At 46.5% G+C, this 11,515-nt stretch overlaps 1 protein-coding gene across 7 annotated transcripts in view; it reads right to left on the minus strand.

Moving 5' to 3' along the window:
• Positions 1-6,744, minus strand: part of LOC104147154 (cystathionine beta-synthase) — a 32,297-nt gene extending 25,553 nt beyond the window's left edge. Inside the window, exons 1-3 of one of the 7 annotated variants that reach the window (XM_068915058.1) lie at positions 6,041-6,744; positions 2,229-2,405; positions 258-412 (exon numbers count right to left, since the gene is read on the minus strand). In XM_068915058.1, the coding sequence (XP_068771159.1) occupies positions 258-412; positions 2,229-2,240 (167 nt within the window). In that variant the 5' untranslated portion in view covers positions 2,241-2,405; positions 6,041-6,744. The other 6 variants (XM_068915095.1, XM_068915066.1, XM_068915106.1 and 3 more) reach the window with 6 other exon arrangements.
• Positions 6,745-11,515: the final 4,771 nt, after the last annotated feature.

The following is an 11,515-nucleotide window of genomic DNA, read 5'->3' on the forward strand; positions in this document are numbered from 1 at the left end:
AATGTATGCTGGAAAACAAAGATCTGAATCTTAAGCCAGCAACATCCTTCTGCAAGATGAAAGGCATAAAATTCTCCCTGTAGAGTAGATGCTAGTTTGGTGATGCCTTTTGAAATAAGTATCATTAGCATGAACGACTGTCAAACTACTACCACCCAGTCATGACCGTCCTGGTGTAACAACACCGTGCGCCATCTTCAGAGGAAGATGCTGAGTTTTCTGTGCACTGAAATAATCAGCATAAAATAATTACTTACAAGGGTATACAGGAGTGTGGAGAGTTGGCGGCAGGTGTTGCAGCTGTCCACGTGCACTTACTGGGCAGGTTGGGAAGAATCCACGTGCTGTCAGTTTTCCTTTCCTGATCTCCCACGCAATTGCCATTTATGAGAAGGGATGCCTTGGTCAACTCCTGTGTTGTGGAAAGAGAGCCACACAGTAACCTGGGAGGAAAATTGTGTATGCAGGCACATGTGCAACAGCTGTCACAGGAAACAAATGACTTCCATCTTTGGGTGTGAAAGCAAGATGGCCAATTTGCAAAAACCCAGTTCTAGGGCTGCATGTAGAAGTGGAAATTACTCTTTTGTCACATGTCTAGTGTTGCTCTGCTGGATCATATACATAGCACGGTAGTATAGTGTTCCACACTCTAACAAAACATCTCCTGACTTCCATCTCCAGTAAGTCTTCCCCTGCTCTAATGCACATTAAAGCATCTCCCTACTTGAAAATTTGGCGCTCTATATTTAACTATTTGGCCAAGGGAAATATTTTTCACCCTAACAGTGAAGAAATCGTAGGTAAGTCTGAGACTATCCAACAATAATTTGGTAAAACTTGTACTGTGGTGCCAGCCTCACCTGTGCTCTGGTACCAGTGCTTGTTAAAAGTGAAAAAAAAAAAGTATATGTAGAAACAAAGAAGTTAGGAAAGGGCAACAAAGGTGCTCAGGAGTACAGAAAAAGTTCCACAGTAAAGCAGCTTAAATAAACCAGGATTCTTCAAACTGGAAATGATCGCTGATAGCGAGAGTGGTCTGTAAATCCTGGAACATCTAAAGAAGGTGACTGTGAAACACTTTTTTTTTTTTTCTCAGAAACAGAGAATAAGGCACAACGAAATTATCAGGAGCAATTATAGAAGCAAAGGAGATGCAAGAGGAACCAGAAAAAAGTTCACAAAGGTAAAGTTCATTAGTGACTCTTAAACATGTTGGTCCTAATGGCACCTGCATTATGGCAAGACAGTAAATTGCTAATGATGCATGTATAGAGAAAAGGATGAGTCTGGTTTTATAATTTATTCTTAACATCTGCTGCTGACCAATATCAGAAACACGATAAATGGTTACATAGAGCTGTGATGTGACTCACTATGGCAACATTTATTTCTTATTGGTGCTCTTTGTAGGTCCTTTTTATGGAATCATCACTTGCAATCAATTTCTTGGCTTGGCGGCGTTTGCCATCAAGTTCTGCAAAAAGATTTGAACAACTGCAATTCATCAGCCAGCCTTTTGTGATAAAAGAGTCAGCTGCATGGAGTAAAATTTTGGTAACTGGAAGTCTCTTTTCTGGCTTGTTCACAGAATGTATTGGTCCTGACTCAGCTGCTGTTAAATAAAGAGACCTTACAGCTCAGGAAGGTCATGCTCAGAGATTTGTGTCTTACTTGGACTGATAATGAAATCTGGTGTTATCTTCTTATTGGAGTGTATTATGCCACATCTTCTTACACTACTGTGGTGGTACATTTTGTAATTAGAACAAGTATAATGAGAATATAACTTTAATTTTGAAATTTGATAGAACCAAACCAGATTTCCATTGATCTGAAGAAGGAATACCTCATTTCCAAATGCAGAGGACTGCTGGTGGGAGGAACAGGCCTGCCCGCCATATGGAGAGGAAGGGGCTGTGGGAAATACACTCTAGCTATTGCCTGCCATCTAGGGCAGGTAATGAGGGCAGCAGACAGGAGGATGCTGTAACCAATGCATGCAGCACAGATAGCAGAGGCCAATAGACATGTGGAGCATCATCTTCCTCCCAGGCCATAAAACCGCTCCCATGCCCTGTCTTGACAGCCAGGTTGACCATAATGCCTATAAAGTGCTGCTGACTAATAGTAGCCAGGCAAGTAGCCAGCACAGTTGTTATGGCTAGCTCTTGATTACATCATTAATTTGTGACTCAACACGTGAGACTAAGGGCAGCCTTAATTACCATTTCTGCCATCCTTCTGCTCGCTTACTGGCTTCAGTGGCTCGCAGTGTCTTCTCCAAAGCAGCACAGCGGGATCTTCTTGAGGGCAGGGCACTGCTTGCTGAGTGGTTTCTCCACCACAGAAACTTTCGCAACCAGGAGAACAGGGTTGCGATTCACTCTGGCTGCTGGGGTATCCTTGAAACAATTAAAAAGCAAGTGATTAATAATACACTGTTGTCTGAGTAATAGCAGAGCGCTGAAACAGTGCATGACATCAAGCCAGCTTGCCACTTTTCACCACTCTTCCCCTTCCGACCCTCTGGAGCCCATTCTCATGTACACAGTCTGCTCTGGGGAGCAGAGAGACAGCATGGCCCCGACCACGTTAAACAAACCCATCAGAAAAACTCTCCGTGCACAAATGAGTCTTTCTGACATCTTCAAGCATTATAATAACCTTAATTCAGCTTCCATAAACCGGAAGACTTGGCTTAGGAAAGAAATCAACTATCTTAGCTTCCTTTTCCTTTTTTTAAATTCTCTGGGCTGAGTCTTGGGGATTTTGTGTACTTTTCTCTTTCTTATGCTTGCTTTTCAGCCAGAGGCATCAGAACTTGTTTGGAGATGGAGGCTAATAAATAATTTGATGTTGTCGTCTGGCCCAGAGGCTGAGGCGTGAAGAAGAACATCAGACACAGCGACCCTGAGGCTAAAAACAAAATATGGAGCGTGGTAACAGTGAGGGCTCGATTCTGTGCCCTTGGCGTGCCTGAGCATCTCAGATGACAAGCGCTTTGGGATGCTTTAGGGTCCATGTGGGGCTGGTAGATGTGACACAGGACCCAAGAGAGACCCCTCACTGCCTGGTGGGGCGGTCAGGGCACATGAGGTCACCTCAGATGGCGCCAGCTGCCTGTGTCAGCCAGCTGAGTTGCGCTGGGATTTAGATGCACGGAGTTAAAAAGTGAATTGGTTGCGGTATTAGAGGCAATTTCACTGTGATATCAGAGTTCATCCTGAGCTGCTTTACCATCTTTCCTTGGAAATGAACTGACAGAAGATGGCCCCTGGAAAGACTCAACACCTCAAAGGCAGCGGCTGAGCAGCCTTTTCTCCTCCTGAGACCGCCTGGGGATGCCTGCGCCGGGCTGACAAAGCGGTGAGGGGCAAAAGTGTGCCGAATGGCCCGGCCAAAGGATCCGATACCACACGCGGGTCTGATACTACACGCTTCGCCACTCTGTGCTCTCCTCACCAAACCTGCTGCTTCTCGGGAGCGATTAGAAGGAAAAAAAAAAGTTCATTTCCTTGCAGGCCAGGATTTGTGTCAGCCTTGAGAGTATGTCCCCAAGCAAATCCTTGTTTACCTAGTGAATTAACCGAAAAGGAGCAAAAGTCGCTTGTGGGTAAAGAAGCGATAAGCTAGAGTAGATGAGTGGCAGTTAGGCTGCTTTCACAACCAGGGTCACCAGCTACCAACTAAAATTCGGGCAAACGAGTTTACTAGCATTTCTTCCCTCCCCTTCCCCCTCACCCCACGAGGCCTGGTTACGCCCGTCTCCGCCATTTTGTGGCGGGGCAGGACCGGAGGAGAGGAAGCGGAGGCGGGGGGTTAGACTAGGGGCTCTAGAGATGCCCGTGGGGCTCTGCACCCGCCGCGGCGGGCGCCGCTCTCCCCCGCGGTCACGGCGGCCGCGAGTCCCCGAGGCCAGTCGGAGCCGCCAGGCCTCGCTCGGCCTGGCGGCGGCCGCCGCCTGGCCCCGCGGCCGCGCGCGGCCTTCAGGGTGACGTGACGCCGGTCCCGCGGGCGCTCCTGTCGGAGCCGCCCAGCTCGCCCTCGCGCTGCCTCGCCGCGGTGCTGCCGCCAGCGCCCGCCCAGGCGCTCAGGGCCGCCCCGTCGGGGACCGGAGCGGCAACAGCAATGTCAGAGCGCCTTGCCGCTGCCAACAGGCGGCGTAGACCCCATTGTGGCCCCTGCCAGGGGCCAACGGCCGTCCCTACCCTAAAACCGCGAAGCAGAGACTGGAGACCGTGCTGAGGTGGCTCGGCTGGAAGGGCTAATGGGAGGGAAGAGCGTTACCGGTATTTGGTTTTTTTTTTTTTTTTAAATAATATTGCAGCCTGATCGTTGTGCTCGGTTCCCTAAACAGCCAATACAAAAACAATGGAAAGAATGGGATTTTCATTTATTCAGCCAGCCAGAGTGGATACGGATATACTTTCCAAAAGTCCAACGAACAAAAAAACAATACCTGCCCCTTGACTGTGCCAACGTCTCCATTCATTACTGCTGGAGGAGTTCTCGTGTATCTGCATAAAGGTTGGTTAATTCCTCGTATTTACGCGATACGACTGCGTAGATATCCTTCGAATTACAGATCATTCTAGAGTCACTGCATAGCTGTGCCCTAGGGTCTGGATTTATATTTAAGTTAAGATAGGTCTAAAGTCGCTGTGGTTCCGAAGATAACCTTAAAAAATTGCCTGAAGTGTAGGAACCCCAATAATGTCTATGTGAGACTGCAGACAACCTGAAACAGTAGCTCTAGCACCAAAGCGGAGGCAGAGTCTGACCTTCCCCTATCCTTCCGAGGCCTGGAGATGACACCAGTGAGCAGCTCCCCTGCAGTTATGTTGTATCGCTCTGGGAAAGTGGGAATAGAAAGGAGGATGGGACTGCAGCGGAAAGCCTGACTGCAGTCTAGGATTGCTGGGACGAGCAATATCCAAAGCAAACATCTCCCCGCACTGCCTCCAGTGCAGTTTTAAGTCCCCTTGCATCACAAAGCAAAGATAGATCCTCTCCCCATTATGGAAACCCTTACCTACGTCCCAGACATTGAAACCAAAATCCTCCTCCTACTTTTGCCTAAAGCTTCAGCTATCATCCGCTCAGCTGTCAAATACGTCTGATCTATTTTAGGTATCCTGTAATGGCCCCATTACTCTCTTCAGAGCACAGGACTGTTAAATAGGGAAGTTGGAGACAGTGCAGAATGGACTGTAGATACAGGAAAATAACCGAAGCTAGCTGGAACTGGGAGGCAATCCAAGAGACAGGGCATAAGAACACATGATTCTGCCGCTTCTACCACTTAATGAAAACATATGACAAAGAGCATAGGCTAATGTTTATAGAGTACTTTGCAGATAAGACATTTCAGTTATTAAGCTATCAGACTGCACTGATAACTTCAAAAGGAAGAAAACTGAGATAGTACTATGTAGACTGAATGAATATGAAAAGAAGTCAGCAGAGCAGCAGGAGCTCCATGCTGATTTGCCTCAAACTTCTGTACGTGTTCAAAGAAAAATGCAGTCTTCCTGCGTTATTTAAAAGCAAGTACATTTTAAAGAAATAAATAGTATTTTTCTCACTAAGACAAATGCAGAAGCAGTTCGTCAACAAAATCACAGAATGACCCAGTTAAGAAAGTACCTTGGGAGGTCTCCAGTCCAACCTCCTGTTCAAAGGAGAGTCAACACTGAGTTCAGACCAGGCTGCTCAGGGCTGTGTCCAGTTGGGCTTGAAAACCTCCAAGGACGGAGACCGCACAACCTCTCTGGGCAACCTACTGCACTGCCCAACTGACCTTGTGGTGCAAAGTCAGGACCTCCTCGGTTTTCAGATGCATTCAGGTCTTGCCGAAAACATGGACACTCCCTGGATCACAGTCAACCTTTGAATAGGCTCAGAAGCAGATGCTACAGTATTCCTACTTTTGTAAAGCCCTTCCATGATAACAATGTTATCTGGTTAGCAGGCACCGCTCCCGTGTAGTTTGCTATTAGGAAAGAAGCATGCTCAGTAACAGATAAGCCATACTTACCACTTTCAGAGTATCAGCCGAATGTCTTCACTGTGCTTCAGCTCTGAGCTTATATGCATCCCCGTGACAGAGAACGCCAATGAGCACTCTGCGGAGAGGTGCTGATTGGGTCCTGCCCTGTACCTGGTTATGCCCAGTGTCTGATTGCCCTCCAAGCGTAAATGATCGGGATATAAAGCAGATAAGCAATTTATTATTCAATTTTACCTACACTTATCTTTGTAAGTGCTCTCACCCTAGCCCCCAGCAGTGTGGAGGTCTTTTCAGAATTTCACTTCTGATATCATTTCAGGCCCCATACTTAAACTGCTGCTTAAATCCAGCTCTAGTCTATGTCAGCATGTGCTTTGCTGAATCGGGTGTAAGTAATAACAGAAAGGAAATACAGAGTTAGGTGCTGCTTCATGTGGACTCTCTGTGTCCTTTGGGAACCTGGGGTTAGTGTCCAGACCTAAATCTCTATGTCTTTCTCATGCTAACTTTGATCTTCAGGTAACTGTTTTATTATTAAGTCATCTAAGAGCAGCAAATTCCTGAAGCTTTACAGTGATTCCCAAATGCTGCCTGGTGCAATTATAAAATTCTTTGGGTGCAGATTTATCTGAAGAGGGAGATCCCCAGGGAAATGTTAGACCCTCCTTTCCCTGCTCCTTCCCGCAGTTTGCACAGTGCACAGGCGCCTGGCTCAGACTGGGGCCGTGCTCACTGACAACACCGTCATGAGGGAAACTTCACTGCTATTCAGGCAATCAAGTGACAATAATGCATATTGGAATGCTTATTTTGGAATTAAACCTTTCAAAGACATGACAATTATGGGTATTAGCACAAGGATTACATTACCTTTGGTCTTTTTGCAATAAATGAACTCTCTGGAAAACATTGCCAGAGGTAATCCATTGCAGAAAAATCTTGTAAGCTATCTGATATGACATAGATCATGCAGGTCTCTCTTAAAGAGGTTGCAAATAATCCTAACCCCAGTAAGAATTGCATTTTCTGTGCATTCCAGTTACAGAATAACCCAGCCATCTCTTCTTGGCTACCTTCTGAAGCAGCCTGTGAAGCAGCACATGCTTGAAGTAAAGCTACGCTTGAAAATAAGATCCTTGTTTTCAGTGACCAAACTGAAAGAAACGGGAATGCAAGACCTTTTCAACCTAAACTGAAAAAGAGATTTGGACGGGTTTTAGGAGGGAGGGAAGCTCATTTTGAAATAAAATATTTTGTATAGAGAATTTTTTTAGTGAAACATTTTCTGCAGAAAAAGTCTAAATGGAACGTTTGGGAACTTTGGATTGTCCCTCTTTTTTACAAGTCAAAACTATTAGCTAAATTTTATCCGAATTCTTAAATGTTTTTAACACTACCACCACCACCGCCCCCAGAACTACTATTTGGAATGACTCCAGTTTTTAGAAAAATCGTCCACCTCTAGCCTCCAGGTCTAGAGAGGTTATCAGCCCTTTAGCAAACACCAGTTACATGAACAGTAGAGCAGATCTGCATGCAGCCAATTTTGTCCAGGACGCTTGAAGATTGCAGGAGTTTTGGCATGGATTGTCGTGCTTTGTCTGTGCCTGAGTTATGAGTAGAGGAGAAACTAGTCCACAGCAGGCTGGCTGGAGCCTGCAGTGACATCTTTGTCATATTTTCATTCTGCACAAGCAAGTCAGGAACATCACAGCATATGCATATAATAAAAATGTGGCTCGTGGGTATTTAATCTTATCTTGCCATTCTGTGTGTGTTTTAAGCGCTATTAAAGCAAAAAACAAGAGCATACTGCAAATCTAAAGCTGTTTATTACACATCAGACTTGCGCTGCCCTGTAGACCAGTTACGTTGCAGCTTTTACCCTGCAGGATCTGGTGACTAAATTGCAGTGATCCCAGGCCAGGAAGTCACAACTGCAGAGAACCAGCCAACCAGTCATAAAAACAAAGTAAGGCAAAGGGAGACAGAGCACTTGGAAAATTCCTTGCTCTCACGAGAAGATATTACAGAGGATTGAACGCCCAGGCACAGTGCAGAGGGCATCTGCTTTTAAAGTATCATCTGGAAAACTCCATGCACAGGAAGCTTCATAGTACTCCTCTCACTAGGGTCGGAAGGGGTGTAGCACTCAGGGTTTATTTCTGGGGGCTTGACAGGAGACATCTTTCATGACTGCAGAGCCATCCCTCCAGATGGATTCTCTCCTAGAGGAGACGATCCATTTTTAAAACTTTGCTTATTCTAGTGTAGCAAGGGAGGGAGAAATCCACATTTTCCCCTCCCACAGTTTTGCCTCTCATGCATTTTAATAATCATAATGGCTTTTTCAAAGCAGTTGGAGCAACTGGTGAGGCTTGGTGTGATTTCAGAAAAAAAGGGGTTAGCAATGTTCTGGGAAGGCCTAGAAGATAATTCAGAGCAGGATGGCTTTCTTTGGCTTTCAGCTTTTCTTTTGGCCTTCAGATGAAGCCATTTTGCTGTAAGAACATGGGGTCAAAACTACCACTTGTCAATCTGAATGGGAAAGTGAATTGGGTCACAGTGCCTGGTGACTGATCTGAATTATAGGGGTAAACTGGAAAAAAAATTTTTTTACTTGCTGTTAAATATATTCTTTACCTGTTTAACATGCTGAATGTAAAAACTATTCCAGCTGAAATATGGTAAAAGGCATTTGTCAAAAATACAGAGTTTATGAGAACTTCCTGCCCACAATTTAAATCTTACCAAAAACAAATAAAAAAATTAATTTCCTGTGGTTAGACCCCACCGCCCTGAGAAGTGGCATGTTTCATAAATAGCCTAAGCTTGGCAGTGTTCTCCATGTGAGGTGCACTAGCAGTGACAAGCCTGTTACAGCCCAACGATCAGAAATGATTTAGTTTTTATTACTATTACATTTTTATTACTGCCTTGAGGAAGTCATTTGCACCCATCCAATTCAGAAGAGTTCGATATTTGCTTGTATAACTCACACAGTCACATTTACAGTGTGTCTAATGTGTCTCCCTTGCTGGTCTTTTCACTACCATTACTTACAGGGAGAGCTACGCTCTAGAGATAGGTGAGAGAAGGAACAAATCGGTTAATATTTCCTATGAGGAAACTAGAAGGAATCCAAGGCACGTGCATCTCCCACGCCTTTGCAGGTCACACCACTGTGCTCGCCCTATGGAGCTGATCAGCAGACTCACAAATCCAGATGTGTCCAAAATGCATCAATCTCACTACGACCAAGCACATTGGCTTCCCTTCATTTTCCCAGTGCATCTGGACTATTTCATACATATTAGTTAGCATGAAATACAGAGATACTCTGCACATGCATACTAGCCATTTACCCTGTTTCTTTGGGTGTAGAAATCCAGCTGATCACCACTAAAAGAGGAGGCTACTTTCCAAAGCCTGAGAGTTGGCAGCTGCAAAAGAAGCTTGTGCAGGCGTTTGTTCAGACAAGCTAGGCTGTACTGCCAACTAATAAGAGAGTAGTCAACCTGCAATGTGAACAACACCTAGTTTTGCCCCTAAATAGGTAGATTGTTAAGAAATAACCTAGTGGGGCGCAGGTGGGTTGGTGGTTTTTTTTTCCCGTCACACCACCTTTTGGGTACCATACACTCTTCCTGTGCTTGGCATCCTCCAGCATTACAACTGCTGAGTTACCCAGGACATTCGGCACCGAGCAACGCTGTAGCTGGGCTTAGCCATGGCACATAGCTCTCCTCAGCCATTCCCTCCTGTCCTTGACAAAAGCACAAGGTAGGTCCCACTTTACAGAAGCCTCTATTTGATGCAACAGCATCTCTCTCATATGGTAGTGCCTTCATAAGCCACCCTCGCCATTAGTCCTCCCTTCCACCCTCCCACCCCAGCCTCTCCATAAACTGCCTGCTCCACTTAGGACGCCTAGAAAAACAGACCAGAAAAATGGATTTTACTTAAAAGGTAGTGCAGGGTAGGGAGAAAAGTTACGTTTCAGCTGAATCTCATCTGCAGTCCAGCTCAGCTTGCAGCTGTACAACATTTGTGTTGATGCAGAGCAGGGGCAGTGCAGGGTGAGGATGCGCAGGGGGTGAGGCGGGTGAGGGAAGCGTTGGGGTGCAGCATGCAGGAGACACCCAGCAAAGCTAGGGAGCAGGAGCTGCTGGTGGCAGTGGGGCAGGGGCCTCCCCCCAGGCCTGACCCATAGTGCCCGGAGGTGGTGAGCAGAGCCAGGCTCGGGACGATGACCGGGGCCCACTGCAGCCCCAGGCCCACCGGGCACAGCTGTGGGGACACGGCAGCTCTGAGGCTGAGCCAGAGGCCCTGTTGGTGGCAGTGGCAGCCAGGTGCATGGCTGGGTCTGGGCACAGCTGCAGCGTAGCTCAGGCAGCGGACAAGGGTGAGGGCCTGAGCTAAATGCCGTTCCTCAGCGGAGGAGGTCAGGGGCCACCTTTCACAGCTCCTTCTTGCAGCAGGCTGATCCAAGGCCCTGGGGCTGCACCACACCAGAGGTGGCCTTGAGCCCAGCGAGGTATGCAGGCCCTAACACAAAGACAATTTAATCCAGAGTTGTCATGGAAATGTTACTCATCCATTTGCACTCTCAGGCCAGTAGAGATGCTCCTCAAACAAAGCCTTAGCTCCACATCACTCCACCTCCTCCTACTGAACAATTTGTTGTGATTTTTTTTTAGCCACCAAGCGGCCTCATCCACTGCTGTGCTTTACTTCCAAGTAAAACAAGTAACAGTTCTATTGTGATCCAGTGGATTCTGCTTTGGGCAACCTGTAACTCCCTTGAACCTCACCTCCTCGATCAGCTCCCCAGCCTGCAAAGGGAAGCACCCTTTGAAGCCAGCACCAACAGGATCTGTGATACACCGCTCTCAGGTAGCCCTGAGATTTTTAATGGATGTTATCCAGTAACTCAGTGGAGGTAGTTGAGCACATAGCACTTCACAATATGGATTCACTTATCCAGGGGCCTTAAAATATCAAGATCCTCTATGAACTTAAATTCTTTCCTTTTGGATCCCATTATAAAAACTTGACCAAAGGTGCTTCTGGCCTGAATCCATTCCCATGTTACAGATGTGCCATCCCATCTTCAGCAGGCATTTCCTTTGTGCTTAAATTGCTGCAAACATAGCTAACATGATGTCACACGTTAAAGCAAGGTTCCTTACCCTGCGCTATTCATGGTCCCTGCAGACACGTGATAAGGGGGTAAGATGCAAATGATGCCAGGACCACAGATTGGCCTGTGCCTCCATGTCATCTTGTTCTTCCATTGGAAGTACCTGGGGAAAGGAAAGCCTGCCTGCCTGCTATTTCCCCCGCTATCTCAGAAACCACGCAGAAAATGGCTCAGAAACCTTGTAGGAGGAAAGAGGGCCTGGGGAACCCACTCATACAAGCATCCTGAGGCAGCCATAGGAAAGGCCCAGAAGTCCTGCTGTATATATTTTATCCCGCAGTAAGTGGGGTCAGTATACT

The sequence above is a fragment of the Struthio camelus genome, chromosome 1, assembly GCF_040807025.1.
Source record: "Struthio camelus isolate bStrCam1 chromosome 1, bStrCam1.hap1, whole genome shotgun sequence".
NCBI classification, from domain to species: domain Eukaryota; kingdom Metazoa; phylum Chordata; class Aves; order Struthioniformes; family Struthionidae; genus Struthio; species Struthio camelus.